Here is a 26,676-nt window from a genome sequence, read left to right on the forward strand (position 1 = left end):
ACTCTAGTTGTGTGACGCAATGACCCTATGGACTCTATGGTAAATAACCAGTAAGCAATTTCTCTTTGGAATTTGGGAAAGCTTCACTGAAAAAACACTCATATATTTTTCAGGAAATTTGGGTGGATCTGGTCCTTTCCAGTTCTGCCCATATTTTCCTCTTTAGATGTGGTCATTGGTCCTTTACCAAACCATTACATGAAGGTCTTGTGCACAGCTGTATTACAGATCACTTTTTGTACAAATCCTTCATATGTTGCCCATAACCTGCTTTGAGCCCATACTGTACTGTGACACAGAAGAGAAGACCGATTGAATGTCTTGCGACGTATTTGTAATGTCTGATTAACTCCTTAGATGCTGTTGTTGATAGTGGGCTCTGGAAAACTGCTGGGTTGGGGGGATCGGGCCAGGAAAATATAATTTTTATAACTTTCAATGCAGAATGAACCACTTGTCAAAAAGCTCTCCCTTCCAGAACATCCTTTTAAAGCAATGGGCATTGCTGAAGATGAAGACAATGGCACATTGTCTTTGTATTTAGGAGAGTAAAGGCCCTATTCTACGGGCCGTCTAGAAGAGCAAACGAGTGCTCTCAGCGCTCGTTTGCTCCTCGTTCCCCGCTCGCTGCCGCCGCTATTCAGCGCGGCAGCAGCAGTGAGTGGGTGAGTTCAGGAGGGGCGGCGGGGAGCTTCGGGGGGGGGGCTGCCCAGGTGATTGCTGATCGTCTGGGCAGCCCATAGGATACAGCAGCGTCTGCTGCCGATGCTCCTATTCAACGGAGCGACGGCAGCAGATCGCTGCTATATCAGTCGCTTATTTTTCAACATGTTAAAAAACAAGCGACTGCAACGATCAGCCGACATGAACGATGTCGGCTGATCGTTGAACTCTATTCCACGGGACAATTATGGTCCATATCGGCCGAATACGGACGATAATCGTTCCGTGGAATAGGGCCTTAAGTTAAATCCTTGTGTAAGCAAATTGTGTTAGTTTTGATGATAGTGGATATCTGTAATTGCTAATGACGGCCAATAACGTGTTATAGGTTTTCTATTCTGTATAACTTTGTTATTGTTACTGCAATATCTTTTCATAGAATTACGAAAAAAAAACACACATGAAAAAAAAACACATTTTCATTAATCTGACGCAGGAGTTGGCCTTGTACTGAGTGAAATCTCTGTTCCCTTGTGGCCTTCGCTGCTAAATAACATAACAACATAACAACATCTGAAAGCTTTACCTTTCCTCCAGCCAAAGCTGCTGTTTAATCCAGAGTCTTGGGCAACTAGCCTAGCACTTAAAGTGACTCTGTACCCACAATCTGTCTCCCCCCCCCTCAAGCCTCTTGTACCGTCGGATAGCTGCTTTTAATCCAAGATCTGTATTGGGGTCCGTTCGGCAGGTGATGCAGTTATTGTCCTAAAAAACAACTTTTAAACTTGCAGCCCTGTGTCAGATTGGTGTGGCCTAGAGCAGTGTTTCTCAACCTTTTCAAGCCAAGTACCCCCATGCGACAAGAAGCTCCAGCCGAGTACCCCCAAGGATATGATTCATTATAATCTTTGCCCTAGGGAAGATACACCCATACATTTTGCAGCAAAATCCACTGCAATACTCTGTACTATTGTGGCCCATAGTTTTGCATTTTTGCAGCAGATTTTCATTCCATTACGACAATGTAGCCACTGCCTATTTAACGTATTAGCTGCCTGGCCTTACAGCTCATACTTACCTGACAATGCTCCCACCTGCTTCTCAGTCTCTCAGGTCACAGATCAGTGGCTGCAGCAGGCAGTCAATAAGTGGGGAGCTAGGGAAGCAGGCAGAAGCTTGGACAAGTAATAATATGCCCCTTTCAGCTAGATATGTCCCTGCAGCCACATATGCCCCTTTTGGCTAGGTATGCCTCTTGCAGCCAGGTATGTCCCATGGAGCCAGATTTGCCACCTCCAACTTAGCCAGATACCTTCCCCATGTAGCCAGATACCCCCCCCCCCCAACGTAGCCAGATACCTCCCCCATGTAGCCAGATACCTCCCCCCATGTAGCCACATACCTCCCCCATGTAGCCAGATACCTCCTCCATGTAGCCAGATACCCTCCCCCATGTAGTCGGATACCTTCCCATGTAGCCAGATACCTTCCCATTTAGCCAGATACCTCCCCATGTAGTCAGATACCTCTTCCCATGTAGCCAGATACCTCCCATGTAGCCAGATTTCCCCCTATGTAGTCATATACCTCCCCCATGTAGTCAGTTACCTCCTCCCATGTAGCCAGTTACTTCCCAATGTAGGTAAAGATACCTGCCCCATGCAGTGAGATTCCTCCCCCATGTAGCCAGAAACCTCTTCATGTAGCCAGAGACCTCCCACGTGTAGCCAGATACCTCCCACGTGTAGCCAGATACCACCTAATGGAGCCAGATAGCCAGATGTAGTCAGATACCCTTCCATGTAGCCAGATAGCTCCCCCATGTAGTCAGATTCCTCCCCCATGTAGCCAGAAACCTCTTCATGTAGCCAGATACCTCCCATGTAGCCAGATACCTCCCCCATTGTAGCCAGATACCTCCCACGTGTATCCAGATACCTGCTAATGGAGCCAGATACATCCCCCATGTAGTCAGATACCTCCTCCATGTAGTCAGATACCTCCCCATGAAGCCAGATACCTCCCCATGAAGCCAGATACCTCCCCATGAAGCCAGATACCTCCCCATGAAGCCAGATACCTCCCCATGAAGCCAGATACCTCCCCATGAAGCCAGATACCTCCCCATGAAGCCAGATACCTCCCCATGAAGCCAGATACCTCCCCATGAAGCCAGATACCTCCCCATGAAGCCAGATACCTCCCCATGAAGCCAGATACCTCCCCATGAAGCCAGATACCTCCCCATGAAGCCAGATACCTCCCCATGAAGCCAGTCAGATACCTCCCCCATGTAGCCGGAAACCTCTTCATGTAGCCAGATACCTCCCATGTAGCCAGATACCTCCCCCATTGTAGCCAGATACCTCCCCCATTGTAGCCAGATACCTCCCACGTGTATCCAGATACCTCCTAATGGAGCCAGATACATCCCCCATGTAGTCAGATACCTCCCCATGAAGCCAGATACCTCCCCATGAAGCCAGATACCTCCCCATGAAGCCAGATACTTCCGCATGAAGCCAGATCATCAGCTGATCCTGTCTTTTGGTCCTGACTAAAAATCACTGGCTGCCGACCACACATTGCTATGTGTGATAGTGATGCGTAGCTGACGGCTGATGAATATGTAAAGAAAATAGTATATACATACCTGTACATGCTCCCAGGTGCCTTTGCCCGCTCCCCGGTATCTTCCTGGCTTCTGCGGGAAGAAGTGGGCTTCTTTCGAAAATTCTGTGCCGATTCCGTTGTGTGAACATACCCTCACAGAGTGAGCTCCCTTTCTCCAATACTAATGAGGTGCCAAGGTCAAAAGGGTACTTGCCAATAATAAAAAATATATATATTTGGCATGTCCTAGGTCAAGAACGAGCAGGAAGACAAGGACACTAGTGCACATTTGGCACACTTGGCTTTGTGTATGAGACCAGGACGGCCTCATGGACTTAAATTCTGAGTAGTGTTGAGCGGAGAGGCCGAACTATTCTTGTTCAGCAATGGTCTCTGAACTTGAACTTCAACTCCAATGGAGTCAAATGCCAAGTACTTGGGTTTGGAGAACATTCCTTTTGAATAGAGTGGGATTATAATACTACACACAACCTGAGGACAGGGTTGGTAAGAAAGTAACTGTGCTTTTTCTACCCCTGGATAACCCCTTTAGAATGACTACTATAAGGTTGCAATGGGAAATTGTTTATTTTAGTGTAAAAGTTTTCTTTTGGTAGCCAGAAAATGTAAATTTGGCTCCCTTATCGACACTTTCATAGTCGCTACCGTTTTACTGAAACCTGGGAAACCATAAAAAAGAGAACCCCCCCCCCCTTCCCCGATGCAGTACATCCATGTACACAATGTTCCATGAGGTCAGACTGTTTTTAGAAAGAAGATTGCCGCTTGTCATCGCTCAGTGTTTATATGATTGTTGTTTAACCACAATATATTCAGTGACGACACCGCTTCATCTCTGGAGCTCGGCCTTGTAACCCAACCCTACACTAGACAGTAAACCTTTTTTCCCATCAGAAGTTTAGTCTGTGACTGGCGGCCCCAAGTAAATGGCAGTGCGGGCAAGGTAATCACGACTGGTTACAGAACAGTAATTTCTCTAAATGACTATGAAATAATAAGGGCAGTAGATTCAGTAATCTGAGGATTTATTTAAGGATATATTTGTGTGTATGTATGAGGGCTGGGTTATATGGGCAAAAAATAAAATATCAATTTAAAAAAAAATTATGGACAATTTAGGATTTAAATGGCAATTTTTTTCTTTGCAAAATAAACCTTCTACTGGGATACTATTTTAATGGTGTTGGAGGTAGGCAGAAACCGTACTGCTTAACACAGTAACAGTACTACCTCTGTGTCCCATATAAGCAGTTATGTCCATTATGTGCCTCGAAATAGTAGACAGGCCATTCTGTGCCTATATATAGTATGGGCACCCTCTGTGTCCCCATATAGTATAGGAGGTCTTCTCTTTGTATCCATATAGTAGTTTGGCCCCTCTGTGGCTCCGTATAGTAGTTAGCCCTCTCTTTGCATCCCAGTTGTGACCCAGCCAGTAAGTTGTATCCCCAGGTAAGACAACAGAAAGGCTTCAAGAGAAGGGCACTATCTTTATCCCTCGTGGACTCCTGCATTGATGACAAACCTCTGCACAGGAGCCCCCGCACATTTTTCTACTTGCGGGAAGCCTTGGAACAGAGGTCATTAGTGCAGAAGCCGAAAAGACGAGGCGTACATGTAGTGTCTGGCTCTTCAACCTTTTCTGTGCTGCAGAACATAAGTAATGCAGAGCTTAAAGGGAACCTGTCACCATAAAAATGGTACCTCAGCTATTAACATGACATTATTTTAATTTAGTGATTGAAATAGCTGATGCTTCCATGATAAGGAGTCCATAGGTCCGAGCGATAATGAGCCGAATCAGGCCAATTTGGTCAATAATCGCTCTGTGTAATAGAGACCGCTATCAGCTGATGAAACGATCATCGTCTGATTGTTTCTTTTAGGTCCAGACCTTAAATTATCAGGTGACTGGTGCGCATCGCTACGTGTAATAGCAATGTGCAGCCGACGCCTGGTGACTGGGTAAAAAAAAAAAACCTTCATACCTCTCTAGGCTCCATGATTGTCCTGCTTGGCTGAGCGGTGCCAGGAGTGGGCTAAAGCTAGCAGGACGTCAGGGAGTGTGGAGAGGTATGTAGGAGTTTATTTTTCATACAAGGGCTGCACGTACATCACTAACGATTTTCGTGCAGCCCTTGCTGCCCGATTGTCAGCCAGAATGGGCTCAGTAAGCAAGCGCTGATCTAGGAGTTTACAGAAAGTCATTGGGCAGTGTAATAGGGCCCTTAAGCTATGATCCCACGACGTACTAAAGATTGGAAAGAACGCTCGTTGTTAAACAACAGCCCGAAATAATCATCATGAACATAGCCTTAATGGGATCTTTGAATGTTGCTGAGCTGAAATTGACCTCCGTTCTCATAGTCCATGGCGGTCTAGCATTGATTGCTAGCACTAATCAATCGGTTATCCGCTATCCTGTGGGTAGAAGATAACCTTTTTAATCTTTGGAAAATCCCTTTAATTTTGCATTAAGGAAACCAATGAATATTAAAAACATTAATGTAACCATAGCCCTAAGTGCACCATTTACCTTTAACCAAGATCTTCCTTTCTCATTCATTTCTACCCATAAATTGTGGATGCTATATACTCCCATTGGTTATGTTTATTCCTGTGGGTGTGGTAATCATACATATTAGCCGTAGACTATGCTGGGCGTGCGGTGGGTACCTCTGCCAGCTTTTAATGCAGGTTCTGCCGATGAGCTGACGTTGCTTTCACTTACTGGATGGGGATTTGCTTTTCGATTTTCCCAGCACTTATCCCAGATGTGTTTTTTGGTTCCTCTTGGGATGATATTATGGAAGAGAAGATGATGCTTGTGTCAGCCCATGTGTGATGGCTGTAAACTCCACATGTATAATCCTAATATACCATAAGTAGTTATGAAAGGTAGCAGCTCGGCCATTATTGGAAACCTTTTGGCCTATTAATGCTATTTGGTATATGCACTTTATGTTCTTCTGCTGATGATGGTAAATGCAGCGTCTGGATTATTTATTATGAGGCTTTTAGTCAGGATTAGTGAGCAGCAGTTTCCTTTTATAGGTGGTTAACCCTCAGTGCATTGCAGACTAACTGATGATGTCACATTACAACATTGCATCCACGTGTTTCCCTGATGATGTCATGCGTGCAGCAACGTTTTTGGACAGCATGGTGGTTCAGTGGGTACCATTGTTGTCTTATAGTGCCGGATTTCTGGGTTAAAAGAGGATGCACCATCAGGTGCACTCTTTAAAATTACACAAACGGCGCCGGCATGAGGAAGCTGGTGCCGCGGCCCTGTTCCCGTGTACCTCGTCGCTCTATTCATAGTTACCGGGCCGGGGGGGAAGCACTGGAGGCGGGCTGACCCGTCCACAGTGGGAGGAAACCCCGTCCCTCCATTGATTCTAATGGAGCCACGTCATGGAGGGCTTCCTCTCACGTCATGGAGGGTTTCCTCTCACTGGGGGCGGGCAGGCCCACCTCCAGTGCTTCACTCCTGGCCCTGTAACTATGAATAGAGCGGCACAGTACGCAGAAGCAGAAGTATAAAATAATTCTGAGATCTTGCAGTTTACATTCTCACCACTGGGGCTAAAAGTAAGCCAAGACTTCCTGTAGTGTCTGTAGTGATAAAAGGAGCCTGCTGTAAAGTGATATGTACAGCATTGCAGCATCATGTGACTCCAGTCGGTAGAGGCGACAATAGCAGCTCCTTGTGGAATGACCTTCTTTTCTTTTTTATTTTTAAAGATCACAGCATACGCTCCGTTATGTTTCACATTCATCCCAAGAAGATTTGTTGTCTATGTCCATGAGGATTCCTGTAAAACATGTCACTAAATGGTGTTAAGAACAGCCCAGACAAGATGTCAGCCCCCATAACAATGTGCAAGAAGTAAAATAAAAAAAAAAATTACAGTCAGAAAGTAAAAACAGATTAGAATAAAATAACACGTTTTAGTATCTTTAATCAGTAAAAGAAAATTTAGGTAACACATTCCCTTTAAATTTGACCATGTTTATAACATCTGTATGGAGTCATAGACTCTATTGACACTAACATTGTGGCTTCTTTTTATAACCGAGGCATGAATAATATGTTGGATATGTTATAAAATGTCACAGTGGGAGGTAATCACTACGCACCACCTGTATGTTTCGACTTCTGTGCTGGTTGTGGGGTCTAACCTGGTATACACTAAAAAGCATTGTCTCGGGGAGCACACTCTCTAAGAGGATACATCTAATACAGTCTAATAACATAAAGAGTAATGAATGAGTGGCACTCACCGATCTTCAACCGCAAAAACTTTTAATGAAATACTTCAACTTGCATTAATGCAAGTTGAAGCACTTTATTAAAAGTTTTTGGAGTTGAAGATCGGTGAGTGCCACTCATTCATTACTCTTTATGTTATAAAATGGTCTGCTGGGGGTTGAGCTCCGCCAGGGACAGAATAGATATAAATTCTGACAGTGCTGCAGAAATACTTTGGTGTAATAATAGCAGGCGGAAAAAGAAAAAAAAAATCACCTTTAAAAAGTTTCTGGGAAAAAAAGTTTAAAGAAACATTTTACTTTTCATATGCGACTCGGAATACCCCTTTTAAAGAATAACTGTATTTCTCCAGACGTGGCAGCTCTTATGGCCATAGCTTGCTCCCTGACTTCCGTCTTATGTGGTTTCTGACCAAATGTAACCCAGCAACTCTCAACAAAACATCAAATAAGGAAATGAGACATAATGGTTAACCGTATTTTTTCTCTATGAACTATGTATATAACGGTGCAATGACATTTCTAACTCTATCTATTATATTCTCTAGGTGGAACATTGTGTAACCTTGTGATGCTTTGAGCCGGACGATAGAACCTTGTCGGTATCTTTTTGGTATTTTTTTCCACGTTGCCCCTCCTTCCCATGACCTGAATGCTTCTCTGGATTTTCATCACTTTCATTGGCTTTGTTGAGTTCTACCAAGTGTCAGAATGTGATGTCACCTAAGAAAATCGTGAATGGCTTCTCTTATATTCTGTAAATCAGTAAAGAATCGACCAGCGCCTATCCTGACGCAATATTTCCCATGATGCTAGGGTTATTGGCTTCTGACAATGCCGATCACTCAAGAGAATGCTATATTTCATCTTGCTCTTCTTCACCAATGGCTCCAGGACAACCTCCACACAGGAGATGGTGGACCAGAGGAAGACCTGTACATGGCCGCCATCCAAAAACTCAAGGAATACATACAGCTAAACTTCAACTTGGATGAGGTGACCTCTGGCAGGTACCAGAGCACTTTAGACATGGAAATCTGCACGGCTTACCTCACCAGGGATGGAGACGATGATGTAGTGCTTGGTCTGAATTTTGGAAACATTCCGATATTTGGACACTGTGGTGAAAAGAGGCAAGGGAGTAAAAAAAGAAAAGTGCTAAACGGGCCGGTGCTGGATGTGGGATGTATATGGATTACAGACTTAAAGAAGCAAAGTCCGGCCGCAAAGAGTGGGAAAATAAAGCTACGGGATGAGGTCTTGTCCTTGAATGGTCAACTAATGGTCGGCGTGGATGTAGGTGGTGCCAGGTAAACTTGTTTTCATACATGCACTGAATAGTTTATGAGGACTAGTTCATCAATATTGTCTATATTAAACATAAAAATAAATGAATGCAACTGGAGCATCCTCGAGTTGATTATTGGTGGATGCAGCCCTAGGGAGTCCTTGAAAACTCTGGTACAGCCATAGTCTATAGGCTGTACCCATGTTTTCCAGGCCTCCCTAGGGCTTCATTCAACTTTTTCAACCACCGGTATTCAAATGCCAAACGATCGGACTCGAGCATGCTCCAGGTGTGCTTCTCTAAAGTCCGCTATATAAAATCTGTATTGGCAGGTACAGGAAATGGAAACATTTTTTACATGAGAAATTGCTACAACTTCTGTAAAAATGCTGATTTTTGCCGTAATTGTGTCAATAAACACACAAGCTCAGATTTAATAACACTGCACCAGGTTAATACTTGAAAATCATTGCAAATTTTTGCTCCCACTGTGCGCAGAAATCTGGGATTTACCAACGCAGCCCGTTCGGCATGGATCACCAGACTGTGGCCCTTCAGCTGTTGGAAAACCACAATTCCCATGATGCCCTGACAGCTAAAGCTTTGGATTTCACTGTCCAGGCATGATGGGAAATGTTGTATTGCAACAGCTGGAGGGCCGCAGTTTAGAGACCCATGGTCTAAAGGGTGGCAAGGTGGGTGCAGCAAAACAGGCGGGTCTGGTTTTATTAATCATGGTGAAAATCTACACCTGCTCCGGAGCAGGCTTGAATTTTTCCGACCATCTCAGGTTAGCTGGATTTACCAAGAGTCTTAATTAGAGATGAGCGAACCTGGAGCATGCTCGAGTCCATCCGAACCCGAACTTTCAGCATTTGATAAGCGGTGGCTGCTGAAGTTGGATAAAGCCCTAAGGCTATGTGGAAAACATGGATATAGTCATTGGCTGTATCCATGTTTTCCAGACAACCTTAGGGCTTTATCCAAGTTCAGCAGCCCCCGCTAATCAAATGCCGAAAGTTCGGGTTCGGATAGACTCTGAACCCGAACCCGGTTTGCTCATCTCTAGTCCTAATAAATCTGGCACAGTGCATGGGGACAGTGATTTTATTAAAATTTGATTAAGTTTAATTATTTTCTCCCATGGTTTAAATGGACCTTTACAGCACCTTATGCGGACAGAGTACAGAGGACACTGTTTGTAGTCAGAATCTACTCGTTCATTACAAGATTTTGTATACCACCTACAGATACACCATAGAGTAAAACATGAATCAGGAGAAAAAATATAATGAAAATATATTAAGATATGACATATTGATATTTATATTTTTAGACCTATATTTAAGCGACCATCCCGGTTTTCTCTTATTAAAGGCTCAATTCACAGAGGGCTTCAGTTTTTGGCTTGAAGGTTAATTTCATGCTGGATGGTGTCTCTTGTGCCTCCCCAAGGTTGTTTAATAGGAACCTGTCATTCCTTTTATGCTGCCTAAACTACCAGTCATTGGCGCAGTCCTCATTGGCTTCTCCCTTGTTTGTTAGATCTATTAGTTCTCTTGAATTGCAGTACTATTTTTCTTTGCTAAGTAATTGATTCCACACAGCGGCCATGACTATTATTTTTGTAAAGCCCTTAGATAGTTAAAGGTGAAGCTGTGAGGTTTTTTGGCATTGAACGGACCTCAGAGAGCCATCGACCACCCTGGGCTACCGGAATAACTACGGGACCTGCCTGTGCTGGAAAGCACCGAGCTTTTATTTCATTACAGCGCTGGGCTGTTGCCATTGAATCCTGCTTTTAGGGTTTTTTAGGGTTTATAACTAACTGTGTAATAACTTGCAGACAAAGAGGGTCTATTCCTCCATGTATCTCAGTCATAAAATGGCTTTCCTGGGAAATAAATGAATTACTGGCACTTACAGGAGCGTTATGTCATCATCGTAAAGTCAGAACCGGCGGCATTTATGAAAATGACTCGAGGGTAGAAAGTGGAAAGGCAACCAGTCACGTTGTACATTACCGGAGTGTTTTTGCCAAGGCTTGTCCATTTGGGAAAAATACAGATGTGGTAGTAAGATAAATTGCTTTATTAATTCTTACAATCCTACATTAAATATTACAACACGTGCATAATAAGCTCATGATTGATGGGACTCCAACGATCTGGAGGAGGAAGGGACCCTGACCACCCGCTGTGCAGAGAGTTGTTATACAATTCCCTGCAACGCAGGTAGCCATAAGTGTAGTGAGACTGAGGGAGTAATGTGTCTTCTTGAAGAGATCGCCATGCTGGCTAGGGAGTCTTATCAACTCTTGGGGAAAAAATATGCAGATTAGCTTCCATCCAGAAGGAAAAGAAACTTCTCTCTAGTGCCACCTAGTGAGTATATAAGCCTGCTCTCTAGTGCCACCTAGTGAGTATATAAGCCTGCTCTCTAGTGCCACCTAGTGAGTATATATGCCTGCTCTCTAGTGCCACCTAGTGAGTATATATGCCTGCTCTCTAGTGCCACCTATTGAAGGTAACCCTAAGATGAAGCTGAAGTTCTTACTTTCTGCTATGCATGCCATGCATAATCTTAGGGGCATAAAGAATATTTATAGATCACTATGTGGGGATTATTGGCCAAAGTGTCCATGTAGCCCAATTTTGGTTTTAGTTTCCTCACTCTGAATCATACCCTGTAACCATCCTACCGCTATATGTCTGTAGACCGTCAGGGAACACAATGTAAACAACGCACATAACAATTATGGGAATTACCTCGTCTCTTGCTACTAGTTTGTCTCGTGTTCCTGAGATGTTTCCGGAGTTATGTGCTTTATAAACACCATCATTTCAGTCTGCACCATAATAACTGGCACATTAAATCTAGTTCTGCAAACAAGTGGCATGCTATATGTGCAAATGCTGCTGCGCCATTCATTGGAGGGTCAGTTGACCTCAGAATTAGTGGGATCCCTACGGCTGGACCCCAACTAATCAGACCAATACATTGTAATTTTTGATCTTGCCATAATCCCTTTAAGTTATTAAAGTGGTTTGTCTCATAAACTTACCCCTTGTCTATGTGTGCCATATGATCAGCATGTAATTTTAGGGGCTGGTATTTCTATAATAAACTTCCCCTGATATCCCCTAGATATATATATATAAAATTTGTCTTTACAGCGTGCTGCACAATGCCACAGGCAGAGGAGGGGGCAGGCAGTGAATACAACAGCTACTGCAGCCTTGTTGACTCTGCTGTGGGAGGGGAGTAGGCAGGGTGGGAGGTCTGTGATGAACTAAATGAAAGCAATGCATTCTGGGTAGTGTAGTACTGAGCAGCTGCTTATCCAGAAAACTTTAATACAAATACTTTGAACCATAAATAGTGTATTGCTGAGTTTTTTTTTTACCTTTAAACAGCAGGCGAGCTGGGGACTCCTGAATAAGCCTTTATAAGCCAGATTTGGTGCTGCAGAGTATCGCCGTCTGGAATGTAATTTAGTACTGTATTATTCAGGTACTCTGTTACTTTTCGCTATTTTATTGTGTGACTGGTGGTGAGGCTTTGATCTGCTGAGTATATGAAATCATCATACAGTCAGAACCGCTCTCATCACTTCTGGTTCAAGCAGCATTAAAGGGATTTTCTCTAAAGAAAAGCTGCATCACGGGCAGCATTATTTTATTACAATGATGTATGATTTACTCTGAAACTTAAAAATGTAAAACTGAAAGGCTGCAGAGTTCCAGAAGGATCATAGTTATCATTGGGAGCAGTCATGGTGGCCCACGGCAGCGTCTCCTCACCGACAATGAATGATTGATCTCTCCTGTTTATGTGTAGGAAGACTTGTCACTCAAGGCAGGGTGGGGAGTAGAAAAGAATTGAAGGGGTTTTCCAGCATTAGAAAAACATGACCGCTCTCTTCCAGAGACAAAACCACTCCACTGTCTCCAGCTCAGGTGTGATTTGCAATTAAAGTGTCACTGTGTTGTTTTTTTTTGCAGAAATCAATATTACAGGTGATTTTAAGAAACTTTGTAATTGGGTTTATTAGGCAAATAGGCCATTATCTGCATTCAGGTCCCCTTCCCTCCTCTCTTCCATTAACTGCTCATTATCAAGAAATTATGTCTTGTTGCATCAGACATGCCACTGTCTGTTCTATGGAGAGGGGAGGGGGGAGGAGATAGGAGGGAGATTAGTCTGCAGCAGAGAACAAAGGATTACACAGTGGGACCTATGTGAAAGCCTCTATTCAAAGGTCAAAGAGGTCAGTGCTGACTTTAGAGGAGATTGGTGATGTAGCTGTAAATTAACTCTGTTGTCCTGTTTTGGTGTCTCATCTACCTCCACCCCTCCACTCTCCATAAGAGAACCATGAAGATGGGGGAGAGAGCTTCAAACTGCTTTTTCATAAAAAAAAATATGCATTTTTCGGCTAATAAACCCAATTACAAAAGTTTCTTAAAATCGCCTGTACTAATGATTTTTGCAAAAAAATTTAAATAACAGGTACACTTTTAGCTCCATTCACTTCAATGGAACTAAGTTGCAAAACCTGCACCCAAACTAAAGACAAGAGTGGTGTTATCTCTGGAAGAAAGTGGCCATGTTTTTCTAATGTTGTATAACCCCTTTAAGCTGTACTGTCCCTCAGAAAGACGTAGGATGTCCTAGGGTCATGTCAGGAGGTTTTATTAGTCAGCTTCAGAGCGTCCATTTACCCAAAAAGATTATCTTCCAAAGATCTTCCCGCCGTGGTCAGTGTCCCGCTGTGAGTGAATGAGAGTGCACGCGCTCCTCCGCTGCCGCCGCTCTCCATTCGAAGAAGCGCACATTCTCTCTTAGACAGGCTATGTGACACTGAGACAGGCGGGATTCTGCCTCTTTTACTTAGTGTGAACATACCCTAAGAGTTAAGAATGAACTGGGAGAGACATGTGCCGCCACATACTACAACATAGACTTGCGCTGGGGTCCGTCCAGGTCTCGCTAAGTGCTTACTTCTCTCTGCTCTTTCTTGTGAATTGTAGACCCTGACCGATCAAAACTTTTTGTATGTCTGTATAACAATTGAAAGTTTTTGGGAAATGATGGCTATGCTTAAATAAAAGTTAAGCAGTATACTATGTACCCAGATATGGTACTATTAGAAAATACAGCAAATTCCTAAAGGCCAAATTTGGACTAGTCTTCAAGGGGTTAATGATTTCGTTTCGACTTCATGTTCAAATAGGCTGCACAATGCTGCCATCTGGTGGTAAAACCTGTAATGACTTTTCATACAGAAATCAAATACAGTGGTGCCTTGGAATACGAGCATAATTTGTACCGTGTTTGTAATCCAAATCACTCTTAGCAAATGTTCCTGTAAGAAATCAGAGAAATGCAGACAATTGGTTCCTCACCCCAAAAATAATGATTTTCTATTCTGAATAACATGTAAAACAGATGAAACAAAACAATGAGAAACAGCTGAATATGTGATATTATAAGTTACTGTACAGTATAGCAATCAGCATGTAAAGTATAATGTATAGTAAGGGCATAAACCTGAAAACACAGCAGTAGTTTGAAGACACAGGATGGAGATGCTGATACCCATAATGCAGTAGCGTAGTACAACAGGCTATAGAAGCAGAGCTGCTGTCAGAGGTCTGTGTGGTCACATGACAGCAGTGGCGAAGGGGTGTGTTCAGCATGGACCAATCAGGAAGTGAGAATCACAGAGCTGTGCAGGAGGACAGTGACTGAAACTTTTTTATACAGCAGTGTCTATAGCTGAGTGTGAGTGCAGGCACATTATAGCAGCATTGTGTATAGCTGAGTGTGAGTGTAGGCACATTATAGCAGGAATGGAGAGGATTGGAAACACAAGGGCGGACAGAGACTGCAGGGAGCATGAAGGAATGAGCAGGGCATATGTGGGCACATACATGCAGCGCTCTCTGTCCGGGGAGAGAGGGGTTACAGCTATGAAAAGTTTACCTCCATAGTCCTGTCCCCTCATGCAAGCCACAGCCTGAAGTGAATCTGCTATTGTTTGGAAGGTGAAGGAGACTTCCTGGGTCAGAGTACAGGGCTGTAGACCACACTATGCAGACCATGCCCCTGCCCCACTTCCACACAGTACAGGGAGCTCTTAAACCAAAGCAATGCTCTTAAACCAAGTCACAATTTTTGAAAAAGCGTGAACTCTTCTTGCAAAACGCTCTCAATTCAAGTTACTCTTAAACCAAGGTACCACTGTACATGTATAAGCGGATGGACTTTGCTTCATTCTGGTGGTCAGTAAGATAACCCACTAAGGATAATGTTTCCATTTATCGGGATTGTCATGGATGGTGTTTCGGCTATTTTCTGATCACTGATGTCCTATAAAATATGGTTTAAAAAGAAAAAAAGATACCCCACTAAAGGGAAAACAGGGGTGCAGTGACTGTATTTTCCACCCAAAACCCCTTGTGTATCTGGTAGAACAACAAGTGAATTTTTCCTACAGCAGTGCAGTATTACATAAGACCTCTAGGGGGCAGTCTATTACAATGTATAGAACTCACACTCCACTCCACTCCACTTTACTTTATCCTTTTTTTTTTTTTTTTTTTTTTTTTTTTGGACAAAAAGCTTTTTCAGATGAGAGAAAAGCATTGTCATAAATGTTCTGTGTCATCCTGACCTGATTTTCTCCAGAATCCCGATACAAATCCATTTCTCTATGAATCTCAGCACTTAAGTCCTATGATGTAACTTCTCCAGTGACTCGCTGGACGCAATGTAAGCGATGCTGGTTTTATTGTTGTAGCAGAGCTAGTCCGGTATCCTGTGCCGCTATTGTTATCCTGAGCAGTTTCCCTAAATATCGGCCTAGAATAGCGGAGCTGATTCATTCCTGCGAGTAATGTTGTTTCCTCGGATAATATGTGAACCCTCAGGCCTGACTTTTAGGATGTTAATTGTTCCCAGGCTGGCGGAATATATAGGGGAAGTTTATGTTCCTGTCATAGCGAAATTTCTCTGGTTGATCATGTGGTCATAGACGGTCAATAAAACATGTCTAGGGACACACCTGTAGGTAATAAATGTTGGCGTGAGACTAGTGTAAGAAATGCAGAGAAGACCAGTGCTGTATTGGCGCCACTTATCTCTAGGCAGAGGTTATAATTGTGGGAGTTATGGCACTGAAAGGGGAGAAGGAGGGCAGCTGAGGCTCATCCGTATCACATAGAGGATGAGCATTGTGCCCCCGGATGTATATCCCATAGAGGAGGATGAGCATTGTACACCAGATGTATATCACATAGAGGAGGATGAGCATTGTGCCCCCAGATGTATATCACATAGAGGAGGATGAGCATTGTGCCTGACCAGGTGTATATCACATAGAGGAGGAGTATAAAAATAAGTCATGCTCTCTTACCCTGGTATCGGTCCCATTTACCTGCTTGACCCCCTCTCTTAACTGCTTCATCCTGCTTCCAAAAGGTGTTGGACCTCGGGGCAGGAATAGGTGAGTGTGACTGACTTTTTATTTTTCCACACCCCCAACTAAATATCAGAAATTGTTTGTTACTGGGATAATACCCTTAGTCTATCCCCTCTAACGGGACAGTGCTCACACCTATCATGTGTGGTGAGACTCTTCATGAATGGCTGGTGCTGGCTCTTCTTCCTCTGGAAGCAGGATAACTACCTTTCTTGCTGCCCAGCTACTCTCACAGGGTGGGGCGGCACTGGCCCATTGCAACTGTGCACACACAAGGCTTTGTGTTACTTAGTATGTACATTACATTACAGCATATACAACCAGCAAATACAATACAACATCAAATAACCCCTCCATAGGATTTATTTCTTACCCTGTATACCCCTGTATGTGTTTTATATTATGGGGAATAACATCTACCCCCGTACAGTCTAGGACACCAGAGTTGTGTGAGAAAGCAGTGTATGAGTAACACGACTAATCTCCTGCCAGCAGTGATGGGTAATAGGTAGAAGGGCACAGGCCCGGGCTTGTAACACTCATTGGAAACTGACAATTTGTGGAGAGATACAAGATCCATTGTCTGCTGGATAATGTTACAGGAATAGTGCATAGCCTGATACATACATACCGGTGTGATCATTCCCGGCTCTCAGGAAAGCTACAGGAGCGGTGATGCCTGGAAATTATATATTGAACCACTTGTCTTGCATACTACTTTGAGTTCATTTGTAAAACCTCTTTTAAAAATATCCTGTAAATATTATTCTTTAAAGGGGTATTCCCCCCAAAATCATTTTTGCATTAATACATTGCCCACCCGTAGCTTTCCATCTTTCCAATATAAAGTTATTGTGGATTCTGCACAGTTTTGCTGTTATCTAGAAGCACTCACCCCCACCGAATGCATAAAATCATCAGACCTCAGTCCACTCCGACACGCTCCCTGCTCTTGGCCCCCACCCTCTGAGTCGGCATCACATGTCCTCAGTCTCTTTAATGGGCCGAGTTAGTGCTTCTAATCCAGTCCACTGAAGTGAGGGAGGACACAGTAACAGTGACAGCTGCTGCTGTTCACTGTCTCCGTCTCTGACAGCTGCCCCCCCCCCCCACTGTGTGCACCCCCTTGCCCGGAGCTGCCCCGCCACGCACCCTATATCCCCCCATAGCTCACCCAGAGGCCGCTCCTGTGAGTGCCCCCCCCTCAGTACAAGCGGTGGCCACCCTCCACCGGACCCCCCCCCCACGCACCACACCGCAGCCTCCCCCTGCATCTCACCCGATGCCCGCACCCCCTCCCGCGGCAACCCCCCTGCTCTACTCGCGGCTCACCTGCACCCCCCCCTTCACTCAGCTCATGGTGGCCGCCTGCGGTCCACACAACACTTTGCATAAGTTGCTTCATGACAGAACATGGGACAGACATCTGCCATTCTTCTTGTCAGTAAAGGTTATTATATGAAAATATATGCCACTGCTATGTCACTATTACAACTCTGCTATTTCACTATTACAACTCTGCTATTTCACTATTACAACTCTGCTATGTCACTCATTCAACTCTGCTATGTCACTCATTCAACTCTGCTATGTCACTCCTTCAACTCTATGTCACTCCTTTAACTCTGCTATGTCACTCCTTCAACTCTGCTATGTCACTCATTCAACTCTGCTATGTCACTCCTTCAACTCTATGTCACTCCTTTAACTCTGCTATGTCACTCATTCAACTCTGCTATGTCACTCATTCAACTCTGCTATGTCACTCCTTCAACTCTATGTCACTCCTTTAACTCTGCTATGTCACTCCTTCAACTCCGCTATGCAACTCACTCAACTCCGCTATGTCACTCATTCAACTCTGCTATGTCACTCCTTCAACTCTGCTATGTCACTCCTTTAACTCTGCTATGTCACTCCTTCAACTCTGCTATGTCACTCCTTCAACTCTGCTATGTCACTCCTTCAACTCCGCTATGTCACTCATTCAACTCCGCTATGCAACTCACTCAACTCCGCTATGTCACTCATTCAACTCCTCTATGTCACTCATTCAACTCCGCTATGCAACTCACTCAACTCTATGTCACTCATTCAACTCCGCTATGCAACTCACTCAACTCTGCTATGTCACTCATTCAACTCTGCTATGTCACTCATTCAACTCTGCTATGTCACTCATTTAACTCTGCTATGCAACTCACTAAACTCTGCTATGCAACTCACTAAACTCTGCTATGCAACTCACTAAACTCTGCTATGCAACTCACTAAACTCTGCTATGCAACTCACTAAACTCTGCTATATTTTGTGGATATCAGCTCTGCTAGATCATGGACCAATCAAGCATAAGCAATGCATGATGGGAGATGTAGTTTTCTGTCCGGCGCCATGTTGGATATAGTTCGGCTTTTTGAAAAACTTATAACTATGGAACGGAAGCAGCTAGAAAGACTGGAGACGGCTTAAAATTCTCAGAGGGACTTGGGGAGTAAGACGAGCTAGGTTTGGGAGCATTTTATTTTTTTGGCTCTTGGGGGGAATATCCCTTTAAGTCCTTCAGGCAGGACTACCTCCCTATACCTCAGGGACACTACCTCCCTATGTTGCTATAGCACACCCTCAGAACCAGCAGCAGCATGGAGGACATTATGTGTCTGCCACTGCTTCTATTTAACTCTGCAGCTCCCTCTTCCTTCCCCTCTCATCTCCATAGGCATATATTGTCAGCTGTAATCTGATCACTCAGCAGCGTTGGTTGCCTCAAGTGTCAACAAGGTGGGGTTGATTTCTTCCTGCATCTCCATCCCCTTCTTGACGCCTTTTCCTGCCTTTGAATAATAGCTCCTATGCTGTGCCATGCAGTGGATGGAAATGCGAGGCTTTGGGAGATTGGACATGCACTAAAGGGGTACTCCATTTCAAATCAATCGGTGTCAGAAAGTTATACAGATTTGTAAATTACTTCTATATAAAAATCTCCAATCTTTCAGTACTTAGCAGCTGCTGTATGTCCTGCAGGAAGTGGTGTATTTGTTCCAGTCTGACACAGTGCTCTCTGCTGCCCCCTCTGTCCAGAGCAGTAGTAAATCACCATAGAAAACCATCTCCTGCTCTAGACAGAGGTCTCAGAACTTAAAGGGATTATTATCTACAATTAAAACATAGATGCTTTCTTCCAGAAATAGCGCCATGCTTGTTCTCACTTTGTGGGTAGTACTGCAGCCTGATTTCATTGATGTGAATGAAGTCAAGTTGTAATACCACAAACGACCTACAGACAAAGGTGGTGCTACATACATACTTACTATTCGGTCAGTTGACTGGCACAGAAAATCCCTTTTAAATACTGTAATCACTGATAGAACAGTATAGTAGTGATATAGGATCCCCCTCTACTATAGGGACTCCTTATACCTACATACGATGCACTTGACATACATTCTCACAAGCAGAGTACGAGTTAACGTTGTCCAGCCCTGGAGAGAGAACCTGATTCATCCTCAGCGGCTTTAAATATTTATTGAGTTAAGCGCTTTCCCATTTACCCTGATGATGGTGATACGCCTGAATAAGCCCACACTCAAGATCAGCAAAGAAAATCCTAGGAGATCCTTCAGCCTGTCATCTTGTAGGTTCCTGCTTCTGCGGGAACATGGGGTAATGCCAGACTGAATCTTTACTGGGAAACAAAGTGAGAACAAATGTTGGGGAAGATCCTGTAAAGTTGCGCAGCTGCCCATCGCAACAGGAAGAAATGCTGCCGCCACTGTTATACATGAGGCCCTGTGGGCATATGGCGATGGCAAGGGATTTCTGAAATCCTGATTTTACCTTAAAGGGGTTGTTTGGGGACAATCATTTCTCTGCTATAAAATGTAAAACATACTCATCTGCCCTGATTCTCTGGCTGCCTGGTCCTCATTTCTGTGTTTTTTGCATGGAAAGCACCTTTAAGACTATGGTATTTAGTGGGTATCGCCAGTCACAGGTGGTCCAAGGAAGGACAAGTAGGAAACCAGAGACAGGGTTATAGACGCCCAAGGCTCATGAAAGAGATAGCACCTGGATGCACTATGGGAAAAAGACAAGATGGCGGGGCAGTGTGATGTTATGTGGGCTATGTTGTGCTGGAGATCTTGTGCCTTGGTGCCATGTGGATGTTACTGTGACACGTATTATCTACCTAACCATTGTACACTCCAAGTCCCTCCTTTATGGCAGTGGGACCCCTAATAGCAGCAGATAATGCCCCAGGGGCCACTCTGCAGTGCACTAGTATACTTAGCTGGCCTCATCAACCCCCCTTTGTGGACCCTGTATGATATCACACCATCCTTGGACCTGGTACAGTTGACTCACTTGGATTCCCCTTGACTTGAAGGGAACACCATTTTGCAGCTATTTCTTCCCAGAGGAGCAGTAATGGCTTTTAAGGGCCCTATTCCACAGGCCAATCAACGATGTAAACGAGCGCCGATCTGCTAGATTGCCGCTCGTTTACTGGGCCTTTTCCACGGCCCGATGATCGTTTAGCGAGTGCTGCAGGGACATCGTTACCAATGTCTAACCTTGCAGCATACATTACCTAGCAGGACTTCTCCTCCGCGGGTCCCGCGGTGCAGCATCAACTCCAGAGCGGCCTGACTGAGCTGTCAGACCGCTCAGCCAATCACTGGGCGCGGCGGTCCCGGCCAGTGATTGGCTGAGCGGTCTGACATCTCAGTCAGGCCGCACCGAAGCTGATGCTGCGCCGCGGGACCCAGGGAGGAAGACTGAGCGGAGGAGAAGCCCTGCTAGGTAATGTATGCTGCTTCTCAAGTCGTCGGTTGCCCGCCGCGTATCGCTATTCCACGCAGTGATGCGCAGTGGGTGACCGATGATTTTAGGTTTGGGCCTAAATAAACGATAATCGGCTGATTGTTTTCTCTATTCAACCGAGTGATAATCGGACGAATCAAGCCGATTCTGCCAATTATCGCTCTGTGGTATAGGCCCCTAAGTCTTGACCTGTTTTTATTATGCTCTCCTGAAAGAGAACAAGTATATCTTTGGACTCCTCAAGTTTCAGTCGCTGTTAAGGGGCACTACAGCTTCCAGCATACCTTATGATGGGTGGCTGTCCAATGAGTGATGTTCTAATTCCAAATAACCCCACAAGGTGGATGGGTGAAGCCGCCTACTACTGATCATGGAGCCCGCTCCTCTTATGTCACCATGTGCTAATGAATGTATTAAAAGGGCTTGGTTACCCCAAAAAGATGCTCAATAAAAATGTGCAGAAAGAATGAGCACTGGGATGAGTATTACTGTCCGTTACTGTGGAGCTGATTGTATAATCACATATGGACAATGTTTGTAGAGAAGAGAACCCAGTAGGTCTGAGGCTACAGATGTTACATCTTGGCTCATGTATCTAAACAGCCTTCATTTTGCGTTCCCATAGTCTGTCCTCATATTCTTTTAATTTAGTCCTGAAAGTTTAAGAGTAACAGGCCTACCTGTTCTTCCTGGGAATCCTCTGTGCTGCTGTGGTATGGCACAGAGTTCCGCTCACACTTGCAAGGTGGTGTAAACTTCTGCTGCAGGGAACCTCTAAAACGTAATCACTGTTGTGTAGCTGCTGACGTGGATAGTAGTAGTATAGGAGGATGTAGCAGAGACTTTGCTGTTCAGGTCGTGAGTTCTTGCAGATATGGACAGCAGACAACAGGTCAGGACAAAGGGCAGACAGATGGTCAAATAGCAAGCCAGGTCAAACATTGGAGAAGCAGATCCAAGTTCCCCTTTAAATCACATTAAGCGAACTGGCTGAACTGTTTGGTTTCGGCAACGTTCTCCAAACCCAAATGCTTGGCATTTGACTCCCGGTGGCTAGAGAAGTTGGGTGCCCTCCTAGGGAGTCCTGGAAAACATGGATACAGCCTATGGCATCCAACTTCTCCAATTGCCGGGAGTCAAATGCCAAGCATTCAGATTCGGAGAATGTTACAGAACCCGAACAGTACGGCAACGTCTGCTAAACACTAATCGTTAAAAATAAAACCATATTACTCTGGTACTGGTGGCTGGAAGGAGTCCCTTTAAATAGATGCGGCAGAGTGGAGATTGCTGTGAGAATGGATAGTGTAGCATGGGTAGCCAGGTTTCTTAGATGCTGTCACAGCTCTCTGCCATCACATGGTCATACTCTCCCTCTCTTCATTCCATACTCGCCAATCTGCTCTCTCTGCCCCAATGGGCTTCCAGTCTCCACCACCATTCTGCTGGTCCTAGTGCACGTTGTTGCCCTGTAGCAGTTGTCGGGGGAGAGAAGTGTTGGACATGTTGGCTTTCAACGTGCCTAAAACTTCTTGGGCGAGTATATGGCTAGCCATACCTTCTCTTTTAATTGGAGATTGGAGAAGAGAGAACTGATGAATTCACTGTGTAATCTCTGATACTCATTGGGCTGCAACAGGGACCAAACACCATTAGGCTGGGTTCACACTACGTCTATTTCAGTCAGTATTGTGGTCCTCATATTGCAACCAAAACCAGGAGTAAATTAAAAACACAGAAAGGCTCTGGTCATATAATGTTGAAATTGAGTGGATGGCCGCCATTTAATGGCAAATAGTTGCTGTTATTTTAAAACAACGGCTGTTGTATTGAAATAATGGCCGTTATTTACTGTTATATGGCGGCCATCCACTCAATTTCAACATTGTGTGAACAGAGCCTTTCTGTGTTTTTAATCCACTCCTTGTTTTGGTTGCAATATGAGGACCACAATACTGTCTGAAATATACGTAGTGTGAACCCAGCCTTAACGTGATAGGGAGGGCAGTGGCAGTATCACTTTAAATAAGTGTATGACAATACTGCATAAAGTAGAGACATTCCTTTATGTATTCCATGTAACGGAGAGCTTAGTTTTTATGTTGTTGGCCCTGTAAGAGGTTTCCTTCCTCAATCCTTAGAAATAACCTGTTTCTTTCTGTCGCGTCTCTAATTACAGATCCTCTTCTACAACAACCATATAATTTTCCCCATTTGCCGCTTCGGCAATATCTTGATGTTTACTCTTTTATAACTGTGTTGGAACATTGAGGAATTTTCAGAACAAAGGATACAAACCGCAAGATTGAGGGGGACATGAAAATGTATATATATATAGATCCTACTGCAGCTCGGGAATTGCAGCCCTGACCGTGAAGAGCCCATGTTCTCTCTATGAGAAGTTCTTACTTTGTGTGATGTATCCATTTGGCGTTATGTGCCGCCGGTAATCACTTTGTGTTATCCTCCGAGTGTGAAGTTATTTGGATCTTGTTTCCCTTAAGTGCGTTTTATTGTACAGAGCTCATGTCTATCCCATCGCTCCTGTGACTCTTCAGTCCAACGAAATGTCCATTATGGGGGAAATAATAAGACGCTAAAAGCCATTTACCTATCTTTGGAATTAACTTTTAACAGTGCTCTCTGACTACAAGATTATATTACAGACTTGATGTATTACCATTAAGGTTTTCTTTGAATTACACAACATGTTTGAGGCGAAACAACAAGCAAGTGTTAAACTGAAGCCTATTGGATGGAGTGGTACACGTCTGTGGGGAGTTTGTGCCTGGAATACGGTTGTGGTGGTGTAAGTGTCTGGCACACTATGGAGAAGGGCAACTGGGCTGGCACACTGGATGGTTAGTATAAGAGTATTGCTGCGTTTACACGGAAAGATTATCGTGCGAATTTGCACAATAACGATCTAATTCGAACGATAATCGTACATGTAAACGCAGCGAATGATCAAGCGATGAGCGAGAAATTGTTCATTTTGATCTTACAACATGTTCTAAAATTGTCGTTCGTCCGCAAAAACTTCGCAGATCGTTCCGTGTAAACAGTCGTTCACAGATTTTACCTATGTGCGAGATAGGCTTAAGCGATTGCAAAACGATTTTTCCGTACGATATATCGTTCCGTCTAAACGCTGATCATTATAAAAATAAAAAAGTTACTTGGAAATCGTTACTCGTACGATCGGGCAAATTATCGCTTTGTGTAAACGCAGGATATGACTACTCCATAAACGTATGCTGGGCTCAGCATGTTTTCTTAGTACTCAGACTGATGTATACTGCTGCTAGATTTCTCTGGTGGTGGCTAATCTCCCTTCAGATCTGGAGGATCGGGCATGCTCCAACTGCCTGATCCATCTTTGTTGGGGCAAAATCACATCTTCTCCCTATACAACCCTAACCTATTTAATACTATTGCTAGTTGTACATTACTTCACTAATCAAAAATGACTCCTTACCCCAAAATAACAGCTAAAAAGTCTTGGCCAGCAGGTGTCTGTCACTGCAATCTGCTGTCCACTTCCTATTGTCAGTGGAAATCTGTCTTTAGCAACAAAGATGAAAATACACAAAGTCCGGATGGGCATTAGAATATATACAGAAGAGAGAAGCCTGAGAGAGCCTGGGCTGTGTACCTGTAAGCTAAACCAGTCTGTCTTATTAAGATAATCCATTGTGCTCTTCAAAGGTAAATCAAGGCTTCCCTTTTATCTGTAAGTGCAGTAAAAGAAGACCTGTCCCTTGTGCAAATACCATTGCATCTAGTGCTGTATGTCCACAGCGCAATTTAATCTCCCCCCCATGCCTCCCTTTATCTTCTCAGCAGTCGTCCAGACCTTAATGTAACCCTTTCCTTGCTGTGTTGCTGTTTTTTTTTTTTTTTTTTTTCTGCTCACAAAGCACCTTTCAAGCCCAGTACATCAGTAACCCCTTCTAACCTACCCTTTAGTGCTGTTCTCTGTACATCATTAGCTGGTGCTGGTCTGTACATCACTGTGTCATGGTATAGCAGAGAGGAGTATGTGCTGTGCTTTGTCCCGAGAGACGTAAGGGAAAAGGAGTCCTGTGTGTGTACTCGATAGGCTCGATAACCACAGTGAGAGCACCAAAATCACCTTGTCACCACTCTGAAAGGTTAGTCAACAAGGATTTTAAAAAAATGATATGTTTAATCACTAATATAAATCTAATTCATGTAATTCTTTTAAAAAAAAAGTTTTAAAACTTGGAACCAGCTTTCCTGGGGTTAATAGATGTTATTCAGAAACGTAGCTAAGCATATCGGCTCCGTCTCTGTGCACATATGGCCGCCCGCCTGTTTATATGTGTGGACGTTGTATTCACTTTGCAGGAGAGATTTTCCAGCGTGGACACACGCAGAAGGATTTTGTCTAATGCTTTTCCAAAAGGAACTTTTAATAAGTGTTCAGAGAATCCTCTGATCACCTTCCGTTCATTTATCCTGAAATCATTGTATAGGCTCCAGCAATGATTGTTATGTATACAGGTTTTATTCATCTATGTATCACCAAATCTATCACATACGCGTGATGTATAAATAAATGTCCGTTGTTGTTATCCTCTGAGGGCCCTTGCACACTGAGCAATTCTCGAGGAATTGTAGCTGAAAGACTTCTGCTTGAAATTCCTCGCCTATTCTGCTCTGGCGGAATTTGAGCGGAATTCGAGCGGAATTTGAGCGGAATCCGCGCGGAAATCAAGCGGAATGCAAGCGGAATTACCAGCAGAATTCAAACCCCATTGACTTCTATAAGATTCCTCTAGCGGAATCCGCCCAAAGAATTGACATGTACATTCTTCGGGCGGAATGCGGATTCTGCGCGGAATTCCGGACGGAAATTTACTCTGTGTGCACGGGCAGTCGGAAATCCCATTGTTCTCTATGGAAAGGGCAATGTTGCATTTACACGGGCGGAATTCCACGCGGATTCCGCCCGCTTTTTATGGCGGAATTCGGGCGGAATTCCGCGAGAATTGCTCCGTGTGCACATGCCGTTAGGGCCCTTGCACACTGAGCAATTCTCGAGGAATTGTAGCTGAAAGATTTCAGCTTGAAATTCCTCGCCTATTCTGCTCTGGCGGAATTCGAGCGGAATTTGAGCGGAATTCGAGCGGAATCCGCGCGGAAATCAAGCGGAATGCAAGCGGAATTACCAGCAGAATTCAAACCCCATTGACTTCTATAAGATTCCTCTAGCGGAATCCGCCCAAAGAATTGACATGTACATTATTCGGGCGGAATGCGGATTCTGCGCGGAATCCGCGCGGAATTCCGGACGGAAATTTACTCTGTGTGCACGGGCAGTCGGAAATCCCATTGTTCTCTATGGAAAGAGCAATGTTGCATTTACACGGGCGGAATTCTACGCGGATTCCGCCCGCTTTTTATGGCGGAATTCGGGCGGAATTCCGCGAGAATTGCTCTGTGTGCATATACCCTTAGAAAGCAAGCTAAGCGAGTGTTCACA

General features: G+C 44.2%; 1 protein-coding gene across 4 annotated transcripts in view; it reads left to right on the top strand.

Annotated features, from left to right (window-relative positions):
* PDZD2 (PDZ domain containing 2) overlaps nucleotides 1–26,676 on the top strand; it is a 214,013-nt gene that overhangs the window by 47,829 nt on the left and 139,508 nt on the right. For all 4 annotated transcript variants that reach the window (XM_069963138.1, XM_069963141.1, XM_069963139.1 and 1 more), the window contains one exon: nucleotides 8,121–8,882. In XM_069963138.1, coding sequence (XP_069819239.1) covers nucleotides 8,407–8,882 — 476 coding nt within the window. In that variant the 5' untranslated portion in view covers nucleotides 8,121–8,406. The remainder of the gene's footprint in view (nucleotides 1–8,120; nucleotides 8,883–26,676) is intronic.

This window comes from Dendropsophus ebraccatus, chromosome 3 (assembly GCF_027789765.1).
Source record: "Dendropsophus ebraccatus isolate aDenEbr1 chromosome 3, aDenEbr1.pat, whole genome shotgun sequence".
Lineage (NCBI taxonomy): Eukaryota > Metazoa > Chordata > Amphibia > Anura > Hylidae > Dendropsophus > Dendropsophus ebraccatus.